General features: G+C 42.7%; 3 protein-coding genes across 5 annotated transcripts in view; 2 read left to right on the top strand and 1 right to left on the bottom strand.

Moving 5' to 3' along the window:
- LOC149718054 (NPC intracellular cholesterol transporter 1-like) overlaps positions 1 to 5,866 on the top strand; it is a 30,565-nt gene extending 24,699 nt beyond the window's left edge. For 2 of the 3 annotated variants that reach the window (XM_089842102.1, XM_089842111.1), the window contains 11 exons: positions 57 to 744; positions 835 to 1,026; positions 1,103 to 1,292; positions 1,356 to 1,922; positions 2,013 to 2,293; positions 2,360 to 2,590; positions 2,682 to 3,126; positions 3,197 to 3,310; positions 3,387 to 3,546; positions 3,639 to 3,721; positions 4,008 to 5,866. In XM_089842102.1, coding sequence (XP_089698228.1) covers positions 57 to 744; positions 835 to 1,026; positions 1,103 to 1,292; positions 1,356 to 1,922; positions 2,013 to 2,293; positions 2,360 to 2,590; positions 2,682 to 3,126; positions 3,197 to 3,310; positions 3,387 to 3,546; positions 3,639 to 3,721; positions 4,008 to 4,019 — 2,963 coding nt within the window. In that variant the 3' untranslated portion in view covers positions 4,020 to 5,866. The remainder of the gene's footprint in view (positions 1 to 56; positions 745 to 834; positions 1,027 to 1,102; positions 1,293 to 1,355; positions 1,923 to 2,012; positions 2,294 to 2,359; positions 2,591 to 2,681; positions 3,127 to 3,196; positions 3,311 to 3,386; positions 3,547 to 3,638; positions 3,722 to 4,007) is intronic. The other variant, XM_089842106.1, reaches the window with a different exon arrangement.
- A 1,244-nt stretch (positions 5,867 to 7,110) lies between these two features.
- Positions 7,111 to 14,203, top strand: LOC149718053 (NPC intracellular cholesterol transporter 1-like). Its single transcript, XM_089837237.1, has 24 exons — positions 7,111 to 7,700; positions 7,756 to 7,912; positions 7,977 to 8,214; positions 8,280 to 8,510; positions 8,580 to 8,830; positions 8,895 to 9,225; positions 9,293 to 9,431; positions 9,492 to 9,718; positions 9,774 to 9,965; positions 10,030 to 10,090; positions 10,154 to 10,288; positions 10,347 to 10,772; positions 10,831 to 10,968; positions 11,039 to 11,128; positions 11,197 to 11,387; positions 11,449 to 11,561; positions 11,863 to 11,974; positions 12,048 to 12,492; positions 12,559 to 12,672; positions 12,734 to 12,893; positions 12,970 to 13,058; positions 13,555 to 13,619; positions 13,697 to 13,818; positions 14,136 to 14,203. Exons 1-24 carry the CDS (start codon positions 7,626 to 7,628, stop codon positions 14,201 to 14,203), a joined length of 4,170 nt encoding a protein of 1,389 aa, XP_089693363.1. The 5' UTR covers positions 7,111 to 7,625.
- A 138-nt stretch (positions 14,204 to 14,341) lies between these two features.
- Positions 14,342 to 15,943, bottom strand: LOC149718052 (splicing regulator SDE2). Its single transcript, XM_089842024.1, has 5 exons — positions 15,543 to 15,943; positions 15,352 to 15,469; positions 14,950 to 15,231; positions 14,797 to 14,887; positions 14,342 to 14,732 (listed from the first exon to the last, which is right to left on the bottom strand). The coding sequence occupies exons 1-5, from the start codon at positions 15,642 to 15,644 to the stop codon at positions 14,426 to 14,428; spliced, it is 900 nt and encodes a 299-aa protein (XP_089698150.1). The 5' UTR covers positions 15,645 to 15,943; the 3' UTR covers positions 14,342 to 14,425.
- Between the last annotated feature and the right edge of the window lie 9,337 nt (positions 15,944 to 25,280).

Here is a 25,280-nt window from a genome sequence, read left to right as displayed (position 1 = left end):
GGCCTTGTTCGTTTAAGGAGGGTTTTATTTGACTCTCGACAACGTTTGTGTTTTAGACGGCGGCGCTTCTTCCAATAAAGTAGACTGTAAGAGTCCGACGGACTCGGTGGATAGCGAAAAGCAAGCGGAAAGCATGGGCAAAAGCCCCAAATTGAACTACTTGCCACCCATGCAAAACATGTCTTGTTTAGAGTCGTTGGGAACCGCCGTCGAAAGGATGTTGGAGAATGGATTTCAAGCTTGGGGGACCTTCGTGGCCACCTACCCCATGTTCGTCATGATTCCCTCGTTTTTGGTCAGCGTCGTCATGTGCTTGGGCCTCTTTTACTTCAAAGTGACGACGGACCCCGTCGACCTCTGGGTCTCGCCCAGCAGCCAAGCCAAGCAAGACATGGACTACTTCAACAAGCATTTCAGTCCCTTTTACCGCGTCGAGCAAGTCATCGTCACGCCCACCAACCTCGACGATTTCCAGAGCGAGCGGACCAACCCCGAGGGCGGCAACAATTGGGGGGCCGCCTTTGAAAAGAACTTTCTCCTGGAAGTCGAGAAACTTCATAAAACCGTTCAGGAAATTACCGCCGTCAGGAATAATCGGACGGTGCGCTTGGAGGACATCTGCCTGCAGCCTCTTTCGCCCGCCAGGAACGTTTGCGTCATTCAGAGCCTCTTCATTTACTACGATCGCTTTAATATCTCGGCCGATAAAGATTCCTATTTGGAACGCTTCAGTACTTGCGTCGGGTAAATATTAACCCCCCCCCCCTTACTATCATTTTGTCCAGCTGCACAACTTGAAGGGTGGTGCTCATTTATCGTTTCGTTTCGATAAAGGAACTTTGGCAACGAAGAATGTTTCGGAAATTACGGCGGTCCTTTGCTTCCCGTCGACGTCGCCTTCGGAGCTTTCGAGACCAACGAAAATGGCTCCATGTACCACACGGCTAAAGCTTTGGTCATCACTCTGCCCGTTTTGAATAATCTCGACAAAGAAGATAATTTGGACGCCATGGCTTGGGAGAAAGTGTAAGTCCGCCGCTTCTCCTTATTATTATTTTTAATTAATGATTTAGTTAATGAGAGTGGGGTGGGTGGCGCGCAGCTTCATAGATTTCATGAAGAACTACAGTAACCCTATTATGAGTGTGGCCTTCAAGGGTGAGAGGTCGATCGAAGACGAGTTAGAACGCGGTAGCCACTCGGACATCGTCACTATCGCCATCAGTTACATCATTATGTTCGCTTATATCGCCATCGCGCTCGGAGATGTCAATCAATGCGGCACTTTGATGGTAATTATATAATAGCGGGTGTGGCCAGATGGCGGCGGCGGCTTAATTACTATCTCGATGCAGATTGACACGAAAATATCTTTGGGTCTTGTTGGAGTCGTTATCGTCTTGATCTCGGTCGTGGCGTCGCTGGGAATCTTTTGTTTCTTGGGCGTGCCGGCCACTTTGATCATCGTGGAGGTCATCCCCTTCTTAGTCCTGGCCGTCGGTGTCGACAATATCTTCATCTTGGTGCAAGCTTATCAACGGGACGAGCGCCAACCCAACGAAACGATGGCCCAACACATCGGTCGCGTCGTGGGCGAAGTGGCGCCCAGTATGATGTTGTCCAGCGTCTCCATGTCTTGTTGCTTCTTCATCGGAGCCCTGACCGACATGCCCGCCGTCAAGATCTTCGCCCTGTACGCCGGCGTCGCTCTCTTGATCAACTTTTTCTTGCAAATGACCTGCTTCTTGGCTCTGTTCACCTTTGACACGCGGCGCCAAGAGAACCATCGTTGGGATATGTGTTGGTGCGTCAAATCCCCCAAGAAGAAGAAGGCTCCTCGATCCAACGTTAGTTTGCTCTACAAGTTCTTCAAGAATATCTACGCTCCCTTCCTGATGAAGAGTTGGGTTCGTTTTGTCGTGGTGAGTTCTCTCTTTCTCTCTTTGTTTGGTCGCCTCCTTCCTTCTCTATCTGACCGGGGGTTGGGTTTCTTGTTTCGTGTCTCGTCTCAGATGATGAGTTTCTTGGGTTGGGTGTGTTCTTCCGTGGCCGTCATTGACAAGATCGAGTTGGGTCTTGACCAAAAACTCAGTGTCCCCGAAGACTCCTACATGTTAAAATACTTTGACTACTTGACGAAATACCTTTCGGTCGGACCTCCCGTCTACTTCGTCATCACCGACGGCTACAATTACACGGAAAGAAAATACCAGAATCGAATCTGCGGTGGCGGCGGATGCGACGAGAACTCCTTGGTCGCTTTCACCAAGGCCATGGAAACTTACAGCAACAAGTCAGTCTTTGTCAACTTAATCACACCGCGGTTCTCCTTACCTTTGTTTTACCCTTCTTTCTTTAGAACGTACATTGCCACGACGGTTTCTTCTTGGTTGGACGATTATATCGATTATATGAGAAGTAAAACGTGTTGTCGGAAACATCCTGGAACGGACAATCACTGTCCCGCCTCCGATCCCTACGCCGAATGCGAGAATTGTCTTAATCCGCCTCGGATTCCGACTGGAGAACACTTTGAGGATTTTATCGAGTTCTTTTTGGAAGACATCCCCGACAGAAACTGCCCCAAAGCGTAAGTTTCGTTTTTGTTTTCTTCCCTGGGAAAGTCGTCCTTCCAAATGCGCTGATCGTTGTTGTTGTTGTTGTTTGGGGTGTGGGTCCAGAGGTCGCGCCCAATTCAAAAGCGCCATTGAACTTAAGAACGTCTCGGGACGCGTGCAAATCGGGGCGACCTATTTCATGACGTACCACACTGTCCTGAAGACTTCGAAGGATTTTTACAAGGCTTTGGAATGGTCTCGTCACGTGGCCGACGAACTGACGAAAATCATTCGCGGAAACGACACGAATATCACCGCCAAAGTCATTCCCTACAGTTTGGTGCACGTGTTCTTCGAGCAGTACTTGACCATGTGGCCGGACACCTTCCGGAGTTTGGGCTACTCGTTGGCCGCCATCTTCATCGTCACCTTCTTGTTGTTGGGACTCGATCTCTTCTCGGCTTTTATCGTCGTCTTCACCATTCTCATGATTATCGTCAATTTGATGGGAATGATGTATTGGTGGGACATTTCCCTCAATGCCGTCTCTCTCGTCAATTTAGTCGTGGTCAGTCCTCTATTACTATCATTAACATTATGGCGGCGGCGGCGAATTATAACCTTTTTATTTTGGACAGGCTGTTGGTATTTCCGTCGAGTTTTGCTCTCATTTAACTCGGTGCTTCACCATTAGTCCCGAACCGACCCGATTGGCTCGAGCCGAAGATGCCCTCCAAAAAATGGGCGCCTCCGTAAGTATTCTCTCTCTCTCTGGCGGCCTCTTAAGCCTTTGTACTCTCGGACCTTATCATTATTATTTTTTGTTAGATATTGTCGGGAATAACGCTGACCGATTGCGGCATCTTAGTTCTAGTCTTTGCCAAATCGCAAATATTCAAAGTCTTTTACTTTCGAATGTACGTTGGCATTATCCTCTTCGGGACCCTTCATAGTTTAATATTCTTACCAGTCTTCCTCAGTATATTCGGTAAGTACTCCCCCGCCCTCTCTCTCTCTCTCTCTCGTTTACCGGTAAGTCAAGAAAACTCGTCACCAACTGGTTCTTTTTTTTCGGGACAGGTCCACCCGTTAACAAGAAACGAATGTACGAACATATTCATTTAAGGGAAATTCGATCCCAAGAAAGGATAACGGTAAATGACGTAAGTTTTCGAGGCCTAATTCGAAAAACGGAATAATCTCTTCTCCACCCCCCCCCCCACCTACTTCTCTATTTCCGTTGTTTATTCAAATTTGTTTTCGTTAACCCCCCTTTTTTCTTTGTTTGTTTGTTTATTCATTTATTCGCTTCTTGGGAGAGGATTTATTTTATTCACGGCGATTCTCTTAATTCTTTATTTTAATCCGATTTATTCCTAAATATAAAGTAACTACGTTTATCGAACTGATAAGATGATATTTTTTCTCTTTGGTTCTCTTTTATTGCAGTCTAACATGTAAAAAAAAATGTGCGTGTCATTTCTACGTGTGTGTTCCTCCCCCCTAACACACACATACACTTTTCTATAAAAACTTTTGAAAAAAAAAAAAAAAGTGTTCGCGCGAGTATCAAAGTTAAAATAATGCCAAACCAACAAAATAAACAAAAAAAAACAAAAAACAAGAAAAGTCCGTTTGGATTTGACACGATCGCTTTGTAAAATAAGTTTTCAGCTTGTTTTTTGTGAAATGTCATCAAAATTCGGGTTGGCCATTCCATGATGATGGTGAAAACAATGCGCGTAATATCAATAATATAATCGTCATCCTGAACTGAACTGAACTGAACGCGTTTCTTCAAGTGCGGGACCTCGTGTTTCTTTTTCGAACTAAGGACTAAGGACTTTGTTTTTTTACAAATAATTATTTCTCCGTTTATACTATCTCGTTTTTTTTCAACTATTACATTAACTTGTCTCCGCGTCACGTTAAGAAATAGTACAAGGACTATTTTCTGACGCGTATTAAAATGGTATTAAGGAGCCGAATGCCGCCGACGACGTCGCCGCGAGTTATTAAGGACTGGCGGCAAAACTAGGAAGGTGGGGGGCGACTCGTTGCTCTTCAGTGGTATTAGTCAATGATGCAATGTTTAATTAATAACTATGCCAAATAAGATTGCTTTTGACTTCATCCCTCCATTGATCCCGGACGGCCCCCCACTGCGCCCCTTTAATTCTGATTGTTCCGTATATCAGTATTAATTTATCGTCTCCCTCCTGAAACAAAAGAAAATGATAAAAATAAGCCGCTTCTACATTTACGGAACTCTTCCTTCATTAACATTTTGGTACTCGCTTAATTAATTAATCGTATATATTATTATTTTTTTGTTCTTTATTTGGTTAATTTTATTTTATTTTTTCGCTAACTAAAAATTAATTTCTCTCTTTAATACAATACAATACAAATCATTCCATATCAGTATTGGGATGAGAAAAAGCCCCAATGAAAATTTCCTCGTTTTAATTATAATGCTTAATTTTTTTGTTCCGCCCCCCCCCGGGCCCCGCCCCGATTTTCGCCCCCGCGCAATTAATAGTACTTTAATTAACGTTTTAGTTATAAAACTCTCGAATCTCTCCTCTCCTCCTGGCCGCTGCTTAATTGAATTTATTGTCAATTAATATAAATATAAGCAGGCCCTTCCTTCCCTTTTTTAACGGAGGAATATGAACTTTTATACACGCGAAAGTCGAATCGAAAGTTAATTAATACTTGTAAATAAATAAATAAATAAATAATTAAAACAATTAGTTTCGTAAGTAGCTAATCCCCTCCCCCACCCTCTATTTATCCAATTAAACCAATCGTTATTCCATAATGGTGATTAGAATTGAATTAAAAAGCAGTCATCTCCGAACCCGACCCGACCCCGAACTAAAAGATAAGATGAACTGTAAATATTTTTGAATTGCCCTTAAAGGTTTAAAAAATGAACTGAACTGAACTGAACGTTTCGATTTTATTTTTTACTGATGCGAGAAAGAAAGAAAGTGAAATTGATAAGAGAATGAGCGCGTCTGCCTGCCTGCCCCCTTCCAATGAAATTGGGCCATTTTTTATTATTTATAAATGGAGGAGAAAAACTATTGGATGATCGCGTCCGGCGCCCGCCCGCCTTAAGCCTTTGTTTATTATATAAATAACTCGGCTGCAGGCTTCTTTGGGGCGAAAGTGCGCGGTCAAATTCTTCTGGACACGGTTGCTAATAAGTTATTAGTCGATTAAACAACAACAACAAATCGTGGCCACAAAACGTATATGTGTATATCCTGATTATAAATAAATAATATTTACAGTTTAAATATGATTGTTGTAACAAGAACTTCCATCAAAATGGTACAAAGACTAATATTTTTGTAGCACCCTAGGAGCGAAGGCACTCGGCGTTGCCCGTCAGCCCGTCTCGGGACATGTTTTGTTTCTTTTCACTCGGACATTATTCCATACAGAAGGGTTTTTCAGTTTTTGGCCGCCATTTAAAAAGATGGCGACAAATAGAACCCAAAAGACCGCATTCAGCCCGCCGATAGGTTAAAGGAAAGCAGCGTACTAAATGGTTACAAAATCGGTTGAAAAGCGCGGACTCAGTTGCATAGAGAAGATGCTTTACATTTCTGGGCGCCATTTTTAAAGATGGCGACGGATTGGGGGGAAATCTTTCTTAGTACGCACCTACTACTTATTAAGAGTAACGTTCCTGCAAAATTTCAGCCTTCTAGGGCAAGCGGTTTAAGCTGGGCGTTGATTATCAGTCAGTCTGTCAATCAGTCGGTAAGGACTTTGATTGATATAGATGTAGATTTTATTTATTTATTTTCTAAGACTGAAAGATACTTAATTGGTCTGGGAGGGTCACTTAATTATAATTACTACTACAACTAATGCGTGTTATGGTTTATTTTTAGCGTTTTTGGCTGGAAAATTAGGTCTAAAATGGCCTAAAAAGTATGTGCTCCGTCGCTAAAAAAAGAAAACAGGTAAATTATTTTATCGCAATCTTTTATTACGCGTCAGGCTTCGAAAGTCCGCCGCGTGTTCAACAGTCTCGTGTTAAAAACGTGATGATAACCTTTCGACTCTTTAAATCATGTAAATGTTCTTAACGAAGGTAATATAGTTCCTCTTTAGCTTAGCGCGATTTAATCGCTGATGAAGCGAGATGACAAAACTGAGACTCCAAGTACCCCGAGGGACGGAGGGAGGGAGGGGGGGCGTCGTGATAACGTTTATATGACCATGGATTGGAAAAACTTGTCATCCGCGCTCGCTATCAGAAATGTAACGTTTTTCAAGAGCTTTAATTGTATAGGGCTACAATATAAACTGATAAAAATAGACTTGACTTTTAGATTTATCATCGGCGAAAATAAAATAAAAAAAAACCCCAACAGGAATTAATGACAACCCAGGAATCCTTTTTAATTTTTTTTTTCAATTGCCTAAACAATGAATCTATGACGTCACACTGTCAGAGAGCGTGTTCATTAATTGCAAATAAATTAGGCTGCCAAAAATGATGGTCAAACTTTTTTATTTCGGACTATAATCCCGAGAGATATTTTCAAGTTCTCGAAGTTGGAATTTTTACGAGCGCCTATTTTGTCGTTAATTTTCAAAGTACGGTGGCAACGGAAGCATAAATTAGTTTGATTCGAGTTTATGATGGGAAAGGTTTCGAGGGTTTGAAGCTGCGACTTTACTCGGATTTTTCATCAGAAGTTTATTAAAAATTGGCGTCAAAAGGTGCTGGTTTAGGGGGAATTTCGTCATCTTAACCATTTCCTTATATCGTTGTTTTCGAGAGAGTGTAGCCCGATTGCCCGATTACTGATTAGGGGAACAAAGAGTGACTTAATAAACCTTATCGCTTAGGAAATTAAATATAACGTATCGAGTCAACTCGGTTATAAATTGGCCTATCTTCATCACTCGAGTGGATTACTCCTGATTTCGTTAAAAAATTTCTTCAGCATCGCGAGACTCGAAGGAAACGTTCGAGGTTTCGAACGACCTTCTACCTCTAACCATTATATAAGTCTAATTTAATTAAAAATTAAAGTCATGTCGCTGGTTTTAAACAAATCAACGTTATGTCCAATTTTATTAGGATTGTTTTTATTGGTCACAACGGATTACGTAAGATTGTTAATTTCGTGGCTCTCGCCCTGCTTAACTAAAATAAAATATTTAGGTGAGTGGAGCGAAAGGAAGATGCGTCATGAAGGGTCCTTGCGTCATGACCTCGAAAGGAGGCAAAAATTGTCTGGATCCTCGACCGTCCGAACTGTTGACCGATCAAAACACTATTGACTTACTGAGGCCGCAATGCCCGTCCTTATTTCAAGAAGGTAAAAGTATTTGACGGGACGTAGGGAATTATTCTTCTATTTTGACGCAATTACGCTCGAGCAGGAAAGGAAACGAGAGTGTGTTGTTCGAGCGAGCAAGTGAAAGACATTGTCAAAAATTTTCAACAGGCCGAAATCTTGCTGTCTCGTTGTCCATCGTGTTACGAAAATTTTCGGAAAATTTTCTGTAATTTCGCTTGTTCGCCCGACCAAGAAGAGTTCGTCCATCCTCTGAAGGTTTACACCGAAGTAGGAAGCGGCAGAAAAATCGTCGACGAAACCGATTTTTACATTGGCAAAACGTAAATGAAAGCTCTTTGATCCGCCATGAAGTACGTACTGTGGCAAACTAACATTTTCAACGTAGGTTCGTGGAAGGCATGTACTCGTCGTGCGATAACGTTAAACTGAGCCCATCGTCCAACGCCGTTGACTTGATGTGCGGCAAGTTCGCTTTCCGATGCAACGCTCAGAGATGGGTGGATTTTATCGGCGATCCAACCGGATACGCGCCTTTTCGCATTAATTTCAAGTTAACGGACGAACCGCTGGTGGAACACGGAAAAACCTTCAACCCCGTTAAAGAGTCCATTTTCAAGTCGGTCTTGGAAATTTCTATTTTCGTATCTAGCTTTAACTTCAGTATTAATTATTAATGTGGATTCAGTTGTTCGGAAAAACCGCGTCCAGACTTGGAAATGTGCAGTTGTCTCGATTGCAAAGCGACGTGCGAACTGGACGCCATCGGTTCCAGCATCACCCTGGATCTTGGCGACGCCGACGATTCATCGTCGAAAGTTGGCGACATGGAAATCAGCACTATCGTGACCATCGTCTTTGGAGCCGTCATAGCCCTGGTCATAATTACCGTCTTCTACTTTCAAAGTCGGCGCCAGAAAAAAGTACCGGGTACACGCTGTAAGTACAACCATTCCGAGAATCTTTTAGCCCCGGGCACCCCCATTAACGCCGTGATCCGCAGGCGAGCTTCCGCCGGAAGAGAAGAGGAAAGATGGCCGAGCCACTAATAACGACCCGAACGAGTCGCTTGGCGGGCCTATCCTGGCACCGACGCCCTCCTGTTTAGAAACGATCGGAACTAAGACGGAACGAGGCTTGCAGAGCGCTTTCTGTTGGTGGGGGACGTTGGTGGCGAATCATCCCTGGAAAATCATGATCCCGTCCTTGTTGGCCAGTTGCGCCTTGTGTTTGGGCCTCATATGGTACCAAGTGACGACGGATCCCGTTGAACTGTGGGCCTCGCCAACCAGCCAGGCTAGGCAAGATCTCGATTACTTCAATAATCATTTCCGGTAAGTTTTAACTCGAATACGCCACGAGGGACACACTGATATATTTTGAAAATGAATTTGAACGCAGACCCTTTTACCGAGTGGAACAAATTATCGTAACTCCGAAGAAGTTGTCGAATTTCGAGGCCCGGACCACGTCGGTCCCCGGTGGAGATGACTCGAACAAAACGTGGGGGCCGGCCTTTGAGAGACAATTTTTCATCGAGGTATCCGGCCGTACTTGACCAGTCCCCTAATTTCAAGGTTTAATTTCTGGGTTTTTGAAGGCGTACAACTTATTTCGCGGAGTGCAAAAGGTCTCGGCTTTCGCCAGAGAAAAAGACGGTTGTCCGAAGAACGTCACTCTCAGGGACATCTGTTTGCAACCCTTGGCGCCCTTCACTAAAGAGTGCATCATTCAGAGCGTCTTTCTCTTTTACGACAACAGTCCAATCGAAACGGACGCCTCCATTTACACCGAAGATTACTTGGAGAGATACAAAGAATGCATCAAGTAAGCCCCCCCTCAATACGTGACGTCACGTCAGTCAACGTTGCTTTTTTTCCAGCCAAGACGCCAACACCGAGTGTTTCGGGAGTTACGGCGGCCCCTTGACGCCTTCGCAAGTGGCCTTCGGTTCGTACGAAGTCAATGAGAATGGGAATCTTTATCACACGGCCAGGGCCCTGGTAATTACGCTCCCCGTTTTGAATAACGTTAAGAAGGAAGATAACGAATGGGCTCTGGCGTGGGAAACGGCGTAAGTTATTACCATTCTTCGTAGACTCGCAATTCGGGCTGATCATTTTAATTATTTAATTTAGATTCATAAAATACATGTTGGCGGTCAATAGTTCCCTGATGAGCGTCGCCTTCAAGGCGGAAGTGAGTCTCTTTGACCTTTTTAGAATCAGTGTCACGTGGTCACCCGACACGATTGTATTTCAGAGATCAGTCGAGGACGAGTTGGACCGCACCAGTCACGGGGATATCCCCATTGTGGCGGCCAGTTACCTGATCATGTTCGCCTACATCGCCATTGCCCTTGGAGAATTGGATTTCAGTAGCTTCAGCGCCTTCATGGTAAACTTATTATTATAACTATACTTTGAGGGGCTAACCCCCCCCCTTCTTTTTTTAGACGCGTACAAAAGTGTCTCTGGGTCTGGTGGGTGTACTGATCGTGCTGTTGTCGGTCGTCTCGTCGCTGGGCGTTTTCTTCTTCGCCGGAGTGCCGGCCACTTTGATCATCGTGGAGGTCATCCCGTTCTTAGTACTGGCCGTCGGGGTCGACAACATCTTTATTCTGGTGCAAGCCTTTCAGAGGGACATTCGTCAACCGAATGAAACCTTGGAACAACACATCGGGCGGGTGGTGGGCGAAGTGGCGCCCAGTATGATGTTGTCCAGCGTCTCCATGTCGTGTTGTTTCTTCATCGGGGCCCTGACGGACGCGCCCGCCGTCAAGATCTTCGCCCTGTACGCCGGCGTCGCTCTCTTGATCAACTTCTTCTTGCAAATGACCTGCTTCTTGGCTCTGTTCACCTTTGACACCCGAAGAGAAGAGGTAATTAAGGGCGGTGGCGGCGTTGAATACTGTTCCCTAAAGTGTTTTTCACAAACAGAACGGTCAATTCGATATATTTTGCTGCGTCACTTCGAGGAAAAGGAAGCGTAACCGGAACTCCGAAAGTCTTTTGTATCGGTTCTTCGAGAAGGTTTACACGCCCCTTTTGCTTAAGAAATACGTCAGGATAACGGTGGTACGTTAATTGGCGCATGCGCAAAGTCAAAGCCATGGCCCAATTTCTAATTGTTTTCGATGTCCGAAAGTTGCTGGTCTTCTTGGCTTGGTTGTGCTCGTCGATCGCCGTCATTGACAAGATTGAACTGGGCTTGGATCAAGAACTGAGTATGCCGGAGGTACGAGCCATTCCTTCCCCTTACTAAACACTCGGGGGTATCTTTTCATTTTCCCGGGGGTTTTTCAGGACTCTTACATGTTGAAGTACTTCGAGTACCTGAACGCGCACTTGACGGTGGGGCCGCCCTTGTACTTTGTCCTCACTGACGGCTACAATTACAGCGACAAGGCGGCGCAGAATCGAATTTGCGGAATGGGAGGTTGCGATCCCGACTCTTTGATCGCCTACACTCAAGCGATGCAGACCCACAGCGAGAAGTAGGCCCGCCCCCCCCCAACTCGCTCGCTATAATAATGAGCATCGCGGCGTTTCTCTTAGGACCTTCGTGGCGACGGCGGCCACTTCCTGGCTCGATGATTACGTGGATTACATGAAGATGCCCACTTGCTGCATGAAGGAAGACAACGGAACGCAGTGTTTGGGAGACCGCAGTAAGTTGCAGCGGCGCCAATTAGCGTAGCTTATTCCTGATCAGCGCCACCTACCCATAGCGGCGACTTTGAGAACTACTGTAAGCGGCAAGCCAATCAGATGTCGCTAAAATCTGGTGACGTCACTGACTGGCACTCTCGGGGGGGTCTTACCAAAAATGACGTCACCAGATTTTAGCGACATCTGATTGGCTTGCCGCTTACAGTAGTTCTCAAAGTCACCGCTATGGGTAGATGGCGCTGATCAGGAATAAGACTGCTAATTAATCTCGAAAGAAATGATATTTATTCTTTCGATCAGAGAATGATTGCTTAAGGTGCGATATCCAAGCGAAAAGACCATTAGGAGCGGCCTTCTACGACTACATCAAGTTCTTCGTCAACGATATCCCTAATATGGATTGTCCCAGAGCGTAAGTACCGCCCGAAATCGGTCCCCGCCACGCCAGCCACGCCTTATCGTAAGCCTTTGTAATGATTGGTCAGTGGACGAGCCCAATACTTGGATTCGATCGAAATCAAAGAGGTTGGCAACGAGACCGTCATCGGAGCCACGAACTTCATGACCTACCACACGGTGATGAAAACCTCCAAAGACTTCTACCAAGGGCTGGACTGGGCGCGCAAGATTTCCGTCGAATTGACGGCCAAGATCCGAGGGAACGACAGCGGCGTGGAAGCCCGGGTCTTTCCCTACAGTCTCGTTCACGTCTTCTTCGAGCAATATTTGGGCATTTGGACGGAGACCCTGAAGAGTTTGGGCTTCTCTTTGGCCGCCATCTTCGTCGTCATCTTTTTGGCTTTGGGCTTTGACTTTTTTTCCGCGCTGATCGTCGTTCTGACCATCGCCATGATCACCTGCAACCTGATGGGTCTCATGTATTGGTGGAATATTCAGCTGAACGCCGTCTCTCTCGTCAATCTAGTCGTGGTCAGTGCACTTCATAATTGTTGACGTCATCGTGTTAACAGGCATTAATCCGCCGCACTCTTTCAGGGGATGGGGATATCGGTGGAATTTTGTTCGCATTTAACGAGAGTCTTTAGTTTAAGTCCTCAGTCGAGTAAACTGGAACGGGCTCGCGAAGCTCTGACCAAGATGGGCAGTTCCGTAAGTTATCTTCGGGTCATTTTGTCAAGCGCGTAACCAATTAAATGAACTTGACCTTTAGATTTTATCGGGGATTACTTTGACGGACTGCGGCATTTTAGCGCTGGCTTTCGCCAAGTCCGAAATATTCAAGATCTTCTATTTCCGAATGTACCTCGGCATCATCGCCTTCGGAACTCTGCACAGTCTCATTTTTCTACCAGTATTTTTGAGCGTTTTCGGTATATACGCCAATATATATAAGGCCGTATTGTTTATATGCCCTTTCGTGACGTCATTATTTCTTGTCGGCTCTAGGTCCTCCGGTCAACAAGAAGAGAATGTACGAACACCGTCGCTTGATGAATTTGCAATCGCAGGAAAGCCTTCCACTTGATCACTTCAGGGTACAACCATATCATTATTATTATGAAAAGCGACGCTTGCAGAGAGAATTTCGAAGGGGAGTGGAAGGGCTGGTTTGGAATTTAGCGCAACGTCGTCTGCTAAACGTTATCTAGGCAGGTCGATTTCCGGTATGATGCGTTTGTAATAGATAGATTTTAGAACACGTGACCGGAAACTCGCCTACCCCAAAAAGCTCAACGCGACATCTTGTTTGGGCGTCATCACGTTTAATAGAGTCAAAGGGGGGGCCTTCCACTCCCCTTCTAAATTCTCTCTGACGCTTGTTAATTATTTGACCTTTGTAAGATGGCGGGGTCGTCGAGAGAGAGATAGTTTGGGGGGAAAACTGACCGGTCTACGCGTCTTGCCCCCCCCCCCTAAATGGCGGGGGTACTCGGAAAGTGACCGCCGCCACCCCCCTCTCTAAACGGCCCCGTTAAAAGTTGCTTTCAAAGTTTCTAACGCTCTAATGCCAAGGCCCAAAACAATTTCAAGGTCACGAGTCCGCTTCCGCTTCACCAGAATTCGATTGAAAACGGCGTAAACCCGGCATTCGAAAAGTAAGTAGGCCTTGGTTTCCGTTTTAGTTTTTCGGTGAAATTAATTTCCAACTGCAAAATCACGTGACTTAATTAAGGGATATTCAAAACGAAGAAGAGGGGCTGAATGAAAATATTTCCAAATTAATGAATCAAGTTCCGAGTGACCTTCGACCCGAATGTGAAACTCGCCTTGTTAATGTAATTAACGAATACGTCGGTAAGAAATGATAGTTAAGTACGTTGCACGAATGTTTATTTAAGAATTATTAATAAGATTATCCATCTCCAACTGTTAAGAGTCTTTAATAAAGATTGAACATTGCTTTTAATTTTAAATTCTAACGTTAATCTCATTCATTCATTCATTCATGGCGGTGGTCCGAGGCTTAGAAGTCCTAATGGCCTACTAAGGCTGCATCGAAGCCTCGGAGGTGATTTGAATTGAATCCACTTTCCCAGTTTTAATTTCAACATTTATAATTATAATTATTTAATTATCCATTGACAATTTCATTCAAAATATGTATTTTTCAGCTTATCTTTCAGTTCAAGAGGGAAACTCGAAGATGTTTTCTCTGAACACGCCAACTGAGAGCGTTTGAAGTTGGCAGGCCATGAACCACGGCCAACTGCGTAAAGAAGTGGGCGGAACAGGTTGGCCCTGGAATCGTGGCTGAAGAAGGCGTAGTCTCATTTACAATTTTGGTTATTTCCAAGAATAATAATAATAATAATAATAATGAAGAGAAAAAGACGTTTTAATCAGTTTAATTGTTACAGCTTGCAGAAAATAATTTTAATTTGACATTTAATTACATTTCAAATTATTTGGATAATTTCAAAGGATCAATTTTATCTCTTTTGCCCCTTATGACACTCCATAATCTCTGGGCCCTTTGCTCCTGGGTGCCACCCGTTTTTAGGCCCAAATCTTTTAAGAGCGCCCTCATCCCCTCGTCCCCCAATTTCTCTTGAAGATCCTCAACACTTTCATATTGATTTAAGTCTAAAGACGGCTTTTCCTTGGAATTATCTTTCAATTCCTCATCCTTTGTGTCCTCGGATACTTTGGTGGTGTCTTCATTATCAGTCTCCTCGCTGCAATCTGACAAATCTTCCTCAATACCCAGCCTAAACGATTAATTATTAAGCTCATTAAGTTAACTTATTTTTAATTATTATATTATTTAATTACCACAGGCAACGTTTTTTGGCTGAGATTTCAACTTCGGGAGTTTGCTTTCTTTTGGAGGAATCTTGTTCAATTTGAACCGATTTCTTCAACCCTGATAAATAATTCCCATTTAATTTAAGTCTTATTTAACCTGAATTAAATTAAACTAATTACCCTCTTCAACGGCGCTGGAGATGTTTTCACTCAGTTCCGATCTGAATTTATCGTAATCAGGATCGTGAAACTTGTGTTTTGGTTCTTGAGTGATTTTAACCAGTTTTTCTTGTTTCTTTTGATTGGCTTCCGCTTCGCGTTCTTTCTGTTTGGCCAGCCAATGTTTTAATCTCTTTTCCTCGTTAATGTCCCTCAGTCTGCGTCCACTCAAATCCCGACAGGCTTCTCTGTTGGTCGTCTTCTCAATTTGAGCTCCGATGGCTCTGAGCATAGATCCAAATCCTAAGTCAAATACACCAATTTATAGAAAAAACACGCTCCTTTATCATTCACTTATTACTATTATTACGTTAATTAAGTTTTAGTTAGTAAATTAATTAATTAAGTGGTTCTGGTACTGACCTCCCTTGCCACCAGGAAGATTTGAATGAACCAATATAGAAGAGTCATTGGGAATTATTTGGTTGTCAGAAACGTTTCTTCCTCGGTGCGAAATACTCAAAATATCAATGGGAATTCCCTAAATGAGGCAAAATTTAATTAAAAGCAATTAATTTCAGTAATTTCGCGAGAATTAAGCCGGAATTTCTCACCGTTTGATCTTCTACAAATTGTTTTATATCTGATACTGAAGCTCGCTCGTGGTCAAAAACTAGGTTTTGCCTTCTTTGAAATGTACTTACGAATACGGGCATTTTAAATTTAATTTAAAATATTTAATTAGTTCAATATTTCGAGACAAAATTAACTTTGTTCCCAATCCAAATTTAAAGCGTCGTCTGCTACTGATACCATACAGCAGAGACAGAGCATTGAAATAAAACGAAACAAGTCTACAATTCAAAATCCAGTTTATTAATTCGATGGAACACTTTTTGTATTAAAAATTCTAGCCTCTTTGATCCCAAGGACTATTTTATTAATTCTAATTTCTTTATAATTTAGATGGGACCACTTTAAAAATTCTCATTGACACGTATTTCGACTCCAGTCTAACAATAATATATTTACTCCTAGCTTTTTGCCATAGCCCACTCGATCACGCGCATCACGACGCAAGCTGGGAGCGCGGATCGAGTGGGCTATGGGTAGACTGAAACGCAGTATGAAGTACTCTACAAGGCGTGGGTTTTCGATGTAAGTTAAATTATTATTATTTTAATTAGGGGGCCTTAACATTCTTAATAAACCAAATTTGTAAGCCTACTACAGATTTCTGGTTAGAATTGTGTAGTTATTTTTAACCCGGAAACCACTTCAGAGCGGTGAAATACACTTAAAAGAGATAGGTACAAGAGGGGTCACGTAAGGAAGCTCGACAACGGGGGAAGGGGGTTGAAAGGTCGCGAATATTAAAGTTTCAAACTAGGCTTAGCAAAATTCACTCCACGTGGTAGCCCGAATTAATTAGTTAAGCAGTTTGATAAGTTTAGCAATGAATGGTTTAGCTTTAGCTTTTCAAAGTATTTTCTATGACCCCTAGCTGGGTGGCTGACCCTCGACACAAAACTTCAAAACGCTACATCTTTTGAACCGTAATAGATATAATTAATTTTAAACCATATTTAGATAGAGGAATTAATAGAGCATATTAGGTGTGATTACCATTAAATTTAAATAATAATTAGCTTAATTAGAAACAAAACTAATTTTCAATGTATTTCCTGGGACCCTAGCTGTGTGGCTTCCCTCGACACAAAACTTCAAAACGCTGTATCTCAAGCAACTTGCGGCTCCTTATCAGCTACTTGAAGAGTCATCTGTTCAACATGGTATAACATGTAAGTACCGTTTTAAGTACTTGTCTCGAGTAACTATTTTGGAGAGGGAGGGTGGGCGGTGTTTGAATCTTTTTAGGCCAATTTCACGCATGGATTAACTAACGCTAGGGATTGTTCGTTGCCCCTAAAAGATAAAGCACGCGTGTTCCAAACTCCCCCTAGCAGCAGCTACTATCCCTAACAGGAAGTTATAAGAAAATTGGACCAAATATCACGTGTCCTCTGACGTTAAAATTAAAATCATGCCTAAATTGGGCGCCACCATGTTTAAAATCCGCAAAAACGATTTATTTTGCCTAGAGATGGCGCTATATCTACATCCGTTTCGGTCCAATAAATTGGGGGAATGAAGACGGGAATCAAGAAATAATTCGGAACATTTAGCTGGCGATATTAATACGTGGGAAACACTGTTAGTGAACAATCCTTAGCGTTAGTTAATCCATGTTTCACGCCAGTGTTTAGGGTTATTTAATTAGTCGCTAGATGTCTCGTAAAGAACTGCTGGGCTACAAAGTAATCGATATCCCGTAGCGGAATTTAATTACGAGGACGTTTTGAAGGAAATTTCCTCGATGGGGGTTTTATTCCCGTTAATTATAGTTAAATTAAACATTTTGCGCGACTCTGAAGTGTCAATTTCTAGAGTTAAACTTTGCCCTCGCGTGAGAGAACAATGTACTGTCAGCTGTTGAGCAATCGGGTCAAGTATAATATATTGACGTGGGCAGTTTGGACCGTGATTTAGGGACATTAGCTCCAATAGTCCGAGATTGGCATCCTCCAAGTTTGTCTCCAAGGAGTGCCAAGTCAGGAACCCATCGCGCTTCCGTGTCCGTGATATTTTGGGATTGAGGGGTGGGGGGGGGGTGACGAAACAGGATACGTAATAAAAACTCGGTGGTACATCGTAAATGCTGGTGGATCTCTATTTTTATCCAAGGTGCCGAGATTAAGTCGAGAGTCGGTGGCGGGTGGATCTATTAACCCCTAAATCTATCGAGGCTTCTTTGTCTTGGGTAGTGTTGTTCTTTTTGCGGGACACAACCTTAGTAGTTCCGGCGAGTTTACAAGCCTCGCACGTCAGCAATTTCTTACTAAGACGAGCTTTAAGCGGCTTCCGCTTCTCCTGTTTTTCGAGCATTTTTTATTTCGTTTGTTTTTCAAGTCTTCTTCTTTCTCAAAGCGCACGTCGGATGTTTTGGGGATGTTGGGGAAGTTTTGGGGGCGTAGTGAAGGGGGGCGGGGATAAGACGTGGTTTTAAGGTTCTTTAGTCAGCTTAATCTTCGCTCTTTGTTTGCATGGTCATTGTACACTCTTTGTTCTACTGCTTGTTTCCTATCAGTTTGTCAACGGAACTTTGTGCAAAAAACTATGGCCCAATTCCTAAATGTTGAGCGTGTTTACCCTCTGACCTCTCGCAAGTTGACGACTCAAACCTTGACACTGAACGCCTTTCCTTTTTATAGCCATCTAATAAAAGTTTAAAACCGTGGCTATTAAAATATTAGCGAGAGTAAGGCTATACGCTTGAAATATCGGAAAGGGGTAAAAAGATTGGGTCTTCCTCCGCTGCTGCCCATTTGGCCCCCCTCCCTTCCCCTCCCCCGGGGTATAGGAACTGGGGATATGTTTGAAAAATGAGCGTCATTAATTCGTTTGACACAATACGCGCGCCGGATGATCTCATTACTGGTTTTGTTTCAAAGAAGACTAGTAATTCTCCTCCATCGTCCACGCGCCATTCTTTCCCAGTCTTACTCTTATACAACTCGGGCTGATTTAAATTACAAAAGGGATGATTTATGTTCCCTAGCGCCAACCAACTCGGACCGGGGGAATTCCCCCCCTTCCCCCCTGGTTTCTGGAAGAGATCGTTTTGTTTCTAGTTCGGCACCCGAGGAATCATAAATCAGGCGCTTTTGTATTAATCATTGGCGGGGCCGAATATTCGGACTCTCATTCGATATCCCTTCTCCGTTTTTCGCGCCAGTGAATCCTTGTTTGTTTCATACTTCCCCCCCCTCGGTTCTCTTCACCTCTCTTTTCTTCACTTTAATTATACAGTTCGGAACTGCTTCCTCCCTCCCGCTAAATTCCATTCTCTTCTTTCAAATTTTAAAGCGAGGATGTAAAACATTTTTTCGTTCTATCAGTCACCGATCATTTTGACACGCTACTACTGGTCAAGGTCAAATTTTGGCCTACTTAATTGGCCTTTAAGAAAGAGAGAGATGAAATGGGGGGGGGGGAGGCGCCTCCCGAATTTAGTGGTCAAACCCGGTTTCTCCTTTCCATCAAAAAATGGTAGAGGTTAACTGTAATAGTTAGTATAGGGCGCTGTAGGTTAGCTGTGGCATACGCATAGGGGCTAGCCACCACCCCTCTATACATTGTAAAGGGAGCCACCTGTAAACAAGCCAAGAGGCTTAGTGAGGACATCCCTTCATAGTTGTCAGCCTCCCTTTGCGAATGGAATTGTCCTCGGCGCGTTTTCGGCGCATCCGAAACCAATTTCTCGAAGGAAGCGTGTTTATCGATTGAGGGTTCAATTCTTTTTGGTAAGCGTGCAGCTCGATGAGTTAATTATGATTTTCATCCCAATGTACGTCAAAGGGAAAGGGCATTTTTTTCTCCTCTTCATTCATTCATTCGATCATTTTCTCTTTTTTAAAACGACTAGCTACGAGATTCCAATTTTAACCCCTCCCCCCCTTATTTAACCCCCCTGTACCAATGAACGGGTCGTCGTGGGGTGACGCGAGCGAGTCCCAAATGACACTCTTTCCACCGCCGCGTGTCTCCTCCATCTTGTTCTTTAAAGAAAGAACCCGATTAAAAAGCAATAACCTACGAATCATTTCCCCTAAATTCTTTTACGCCTTACGAAACTCGAGATCGACACGATACTTAACTTAATACGGGGATAAAAGGGGGCAAACCCCCCACCCATGCACTCTATTTACCCTTTGATAGGTTAGGTTAGGTTAGGTTAGGTTAAACACAATCTCTTTGGTTTAATCCTATCGAGAATTTCTTATAATTTTGCGTAGAATAAAATCAAATTAGGCCAGGTTTCTTTTTTAGGTGTAACCCCTTTTTCTGGTTGTAAATCAGAATTAAGGTTAGACGTAGCTTGTTTGTTGTTGAAAAGGCTTTCCCCTTAATCCGATATAATTAACTAAGGTAATTGAAAATGCCAAAAAGTCAGATAAGTCTTTATAAATTGCTCCAGAAGGAAAAAAACCCTTTTTCAAATATTATAAAAAAAGTTATTCTAGCTCATTCTAGGCTCTCTTGGACCCGCATTACTTATTAACTACCCTTCAGTCTAATAAAAATTCCACCCTTCCTGATGAGCTTTCGCCCCCCCTCTCCCCTCTCTCCACCCCCCCTCCCGGGCACTTCTGGTAATAAATGCGCTCTTTTCTTAATGCCCTTTTCGTCGCGGAAAACTAGTTCATTTCATCCCGAGTAATCAAAGTGAACTAAGGTGTGTTCCACGGGATTATAAACAAGCTGAAGTCCATCACCTAAGGTGAAAGGTTCGTGCCGCCTTCGCTCGGATTGCTAAGATGTTTTATTCGTCTCCCCGTTTCCCTTATAATGATGGACTTCTGATTGTAATTCGGGCAAGGCTTAGGTATTTATTTGTACTGCAGGGATGGCGGCCGCGTTTGGTACCGGGCCTCGGTTTCATCAAAATGAGATATGCATTGCAGAAAGTGAATTTGAGTTGTTGAGAGCGCCAAAAGAAAGGGAGATATGTAAATTATCTGACGCGCTGTCCTAGCACCCCCTCTACACTTTTTTATTATTACGGTTCTCTAAAGTAGAATTCTTTTAACCCATCAGTATTTACATCAGATAAACGCCATCTTTGCGGTGGGGTTGTCCCGAGGGGGTAGACACTTGAGAACTCAGGTGTACAATATGTTTTGAACTCAATGTACTGTCAAAGCTGAACTCTGAGTTCCGAAGGCTTTCAACTCATTGCACTGTCAAAGCTGAACTCTTTTGAACTCAGGTGTACACAGAGATCCAAAGTGTCTACCCCCTCGGGTTGTCCCTGTTGTAATAGGCCTAGGTCTAATAATAGCGATAAGAAACACGCGTCTAGGCCTACAAGACCAGTGTCGATGTAAAAGGGTTCTTTAAGATACCACTTCGAGTCGTGTAAGAAGTAATTATACTGAGTTTAAACTAACCTACAACACTTAGGACTTCTTTATATTAATTCTTCTGTCGTGGAGGACTAAACGAAACTTTGTTGGACAACGCGCCTTTATCATTAGAAATACGATATTCGTAGACGGGTGGGGGTGGGGTTTTTTTTTTACTCGCAAGACTTTAGGAGGCGCGTAATTTTAATTGGCTCGTCAGTATTGAGTTTCCTTTCGGCTGCGGGCGGCGTATATTACGCTTGGACGCCTTTTCTAACGATCACCTTTTGGCCTAATACCTTTGACTCTCTCTCCCCCCCATCATCGACCCGGGAAGGTATTTGAACCTTTAAATTCTGTTATTGGGGCTCTCCCCCCTCTCCCCCTCTCACTCTTCCCTCTATTGCAAATTGCTTTCCGCCATGGCGATGTCCCAGTAAATTAGCTTAATGATTCCATCGAACACGACGAGATCTTTCTCTCTCATTATCAATACGTTATCATCTTCGTCTTTTCCGTCTCTCGATCTTTGGCTTCGCTACTTCAAAATAATGTCCCGTCCAAATGAGAGTAGCATTTATTTTGCCCCTCTATTTAATTTATTGAAGAAAAAAAAACTGGTTGCTTTTTGCAATGAATACTCGAACATTCAGAATAATTCAGGGAGCACAGAGGTCCTATAATTCCTATATTTTTGACCTGTTCCTATATTATCCTTTAATTTCGTGAAAGGTCCTAAAATATCCTATATTTCTGTCATAAAATTGCATTGTAATGTCGTTTCTCAAAGTTTGACTCGCGTCAAAACGTCAAATTTAAATGAAACGCGTTTGAAATGACAATTTTAATACTTTCCGATTAAATTATTATGTATAATATAATGTATTACAATTATAATTAATCTCTGTGTTAGGTAAATTGTAAGTCTCAACGCTTTAATTCACAGCTAAGCTATAAGCTAAGCTAAGCTAAGCTAAGCTAAGCTAACCTAAGCTAACCTAAGCTAACCTAACCTAAGCTAACCTAACCTAAGCTAAGCTAACCTAACCTAAGCTAAGCTAACCTAACCTAAGCTAAGCTAACCTAACCTAACCTAAGCTAAGCTAACCTAACCTAACCTAACCTAACCTAAGCTAAGCTAACCTAAGCTAAGCTAACCTAAGCTAAGCTAAGCTAACCTAAGCTAAGCTAAGCTAACCTAAGCTAAGCTAAGCTAACCTAAGCTAAGCTAACCTAAGCTAAGCTAAGCTAACCTAACCTAAGCTAAGCTAACCTAAGCTAAGCTAACCTAAGCTAAGCTAAGCTAACCTAAGCTAAGCTAAGCTAACCTAAGCTAAGCTAAGCTAACCTAAGCTAAGCTAACCTAAGCTAAGCTAAGCTAACCTAAGCTAAGCTAACCTAAGCTAAGCTAACCTAAGCTAACCTAAGCTAACCTAAGCTAACCTAACCTAACCTAAGCTAACCTAACCTAAGCTAAGCTAACCTAACCTAAGCTAAGCTAACCTAACCTAACCTAACCTAACCTAACCTAACCTAACCTAAGCTAAGCTAACCTAAGCTAACCTAAGCTAAGCTAAGCTAACCTAAGCTAAGCTAAGCTAACCTAAGCTAAGCTAAGCTAACCTAAGCTAAGCTAACCTAAGCTAAGCTAAGCTAACCTAAGCTAAGCTAAGCTAAGCTAACCTAAGCTAAGCTAAGCTAACCTAAGCTAAGCTAACCTAAGCTAAGCTAAGCTAACCTAAGCTAAGCTAACCTAAGCTAACCTAAGCTAAGCTAACCTAAGCTAACCTAACCTAAGCTAAGCTAAGCTAACCTAAGCTAAGCTAACCTAAGCTAAGCTAAGCTAACCTAAGCTAAGCTAAGCTAACCTAACCTAACCTAACCTAACCTAACCTAACCTAACCTAACCTAAGCTAACCTAAGCTAAGCTAACCTAAGCTAAGCTAACCTAAGCTAAGCTAACCTAAGCTAAGCTAAGCTAACCTAAGCTAAGCTAAGCTAACCTAAGCTAAGCTAACCTAAGCTAAGCTAACCTAAGCTAAGCTAAGCTAACCTAAGCTAAGCTAAGCTAACCTAAGCTAAGCTAACCTAAGCTAAGCTAAGCTAACCTAAGCTAAGCTAACCTAAGCTAAGCTAACCTAAGCTAAGCTAAGCTAACCTAAGCTAAGCTAACCTAAGCTAAGCTAACCTAAGCTAAGCTAACCTAAGCTATGCTAACCTAAGCTATGCTAACCTAAGCTAAGCTAAGCTAACCTAAGCTAAGCTAACCTAAGCTAAGCTAACCTAAGCTAAGCTAACCTAAGCTAAGCTAACCTAAGCTAAGCTAAGCTAAGCTAAGCTAAGCTAACCTAAGCTAAGCTAACCTAAGCTAAGCTAACCTAAGCTAAGCTAACCTAAGCTATGCTAACCTAAGCTATGCTAACCTAAGCTAAGCTAAGCTAACCTAACCTAAGCTAAGCTAACCTAACCTAACCTAAGCTAAGCTAACCTAACCTAACCTAAGCTAACCTAACCTAACCTAACCTAAGCTAACCTAAGCTAAGCTAACCTAAGCTAAGCTAAGCTAAGCTAAGCTAAGCTAAGCTAACCTAAGCTAAGCTAACCTAAGCTAACCTAAGCTAAGCTAACCTAACCTAAGCTAAGCTAACCTAAGCTAAGCTAACCTAAGCTAAGCTAACCTAAGCTAAGCTAACCTAAGCTAAGCTAACCTAAGCTAACCTAAGCTAAGCTAACCTAAGCTAAGCTAACCTAAGCTAAGCTAACCTAAGCTAAGCTAACCTAAGCTAAGCTAACCTAAGCTAACCTAAGCTAAGCTAACCTAAGCTAAGCTAAGATAAGCTAAGATAAGCTAACCTAACCTAACCTAACCTAACCTAAGCTAAGCTAAGCTAACCTAAGCTAAGCTAAGCTAACCTAAGCTAAGCTAAGCTAACCTAAGCTAAGCTAACCTAAGCTATGCTAACCTAAGCTATGCTAAGCTAAGCTAACCTAAGCTAAGCTAAGCTAAGCTAACCTAAGCTAAGCTAACCTAAGCTAAGCTAACCTAAGCTAAGCTAAGCTAACCTAAGCTAAGCTAACCTAAGCTAACCTAACCTAAGCTAACCTAACCTAAGCTAAGCTAACCTAAACTAAGCTAACCTAACCTAACCTAACCTAACCTAACCTAACCTAACCTAACCTAAGCTAACCTAACCTAAGCTAAGCTAACCTAAGCAAAGCTAACCTAAGCTAACCTAAGCTAAGCTAACCTAAGCTAAGCTAACCTAAGCTATGCTAAGCTAAGCTAACCTAAGCTAAGCTAACCTAAGCTAAGCTAACCTAAGCTAAGCTAACCTAAGCTAAGCTAACCTAAGCTAACCTAACCTAAGCTAAGCTAACCTAAACTAAGCTAACCTAACCTAACCTAACCTAACCTAACCTAACCTAAGCTAACCTAACCTAAGCTAAGCTAACCTAAGCAAAGCTAACCTAAGCTAACCTAAGCTAAGCTAACCTAAGCTAAGCTAACCTAAGCTAAGCTAAGCTAAGCTAAGCTAACCTAAGCTAAGCTAACCTAAGCTAACCTAAGCTAAGCTAACCTAACCTAAGCTAAGCTAAGCTAACCTAACCTAAGCTAAGCTAAGCTAAGCTAAGCTAAGCTAACCTAAGCTAAGCTAACCTAAGCTAAGCTAACCTAAGCTAAGCTAACCTAAGCTAAGCTAAGCTAACCTAAGCTAAGCTAACCTAAGCTAAGCTAACCTAAGCTAACCTAAGCTAAGCTAACCTAAGCTAAGCTAACCTAAGCTAAGCTAAGATAAGCTAAGATAAGCTAACCTAACCTAACCTAAGATAAGCTAAGCTAACCTAACCTAAGATAAGCTAAGCTAACCTAACCTAAGATAAGGTAAGCTAACCTAACCTAAGATAAGGTAAGCTAACCTAACCTAAGATAAGGTAAGCTAACCTAACCAAACCTAGCCTAACCAAACCTAACCTAACCTAAGCTAAGCTAACCTAAGATAAGCTAACCCTAACCTAAGCTAGCCTAACCTAACGTTAAACATCAATATTTTGGAAAAGGTGGCAATTCGTACGGGGGATAAGACTTTTTTTTTTTTTGGAAATTTGAAAAAAGCGGCGGCCATTTTAGATCTAAATTTTACGCTCTATCGAATTGTGTGCTTGATTTTGCTCTAAAATGATTTTTGACCTTATTCACTCATACCGAAATTGTACCCCAAATTGTTTTAAATCCAAATCTTTTTAATCCAAATTGTATTAAATCCAAATTTTGTTAAAGAAACTCGAAACTAGTTTTTAAGGGGTTGGAAATATAAATACGCACCTCTTTATATTAGAAGCGATTGGTTTTAATATTCCTCCCCCCCCGGCCCCTCCCCCCCCCCC

This window comes from Phalangium opilio, unplaced genomic scaffold (genome assembly GCF_054372755.1).
Source record: "Phalangium opilio isolate 3A_F unplaced genomic scaffold, DU_Popi_V2 ptg000003l_1, whole genome shotgun sequence".
Taxonomy (NCBI): Eukaryota; Metazoa; Arthropoda; class Arachnida; order Opiliones; family Phalangiidae; genus Phalangium; species Phalangium opilio.
This window is presented reverse-complemented; position numbering and strand designations above follow the sequence as displayed.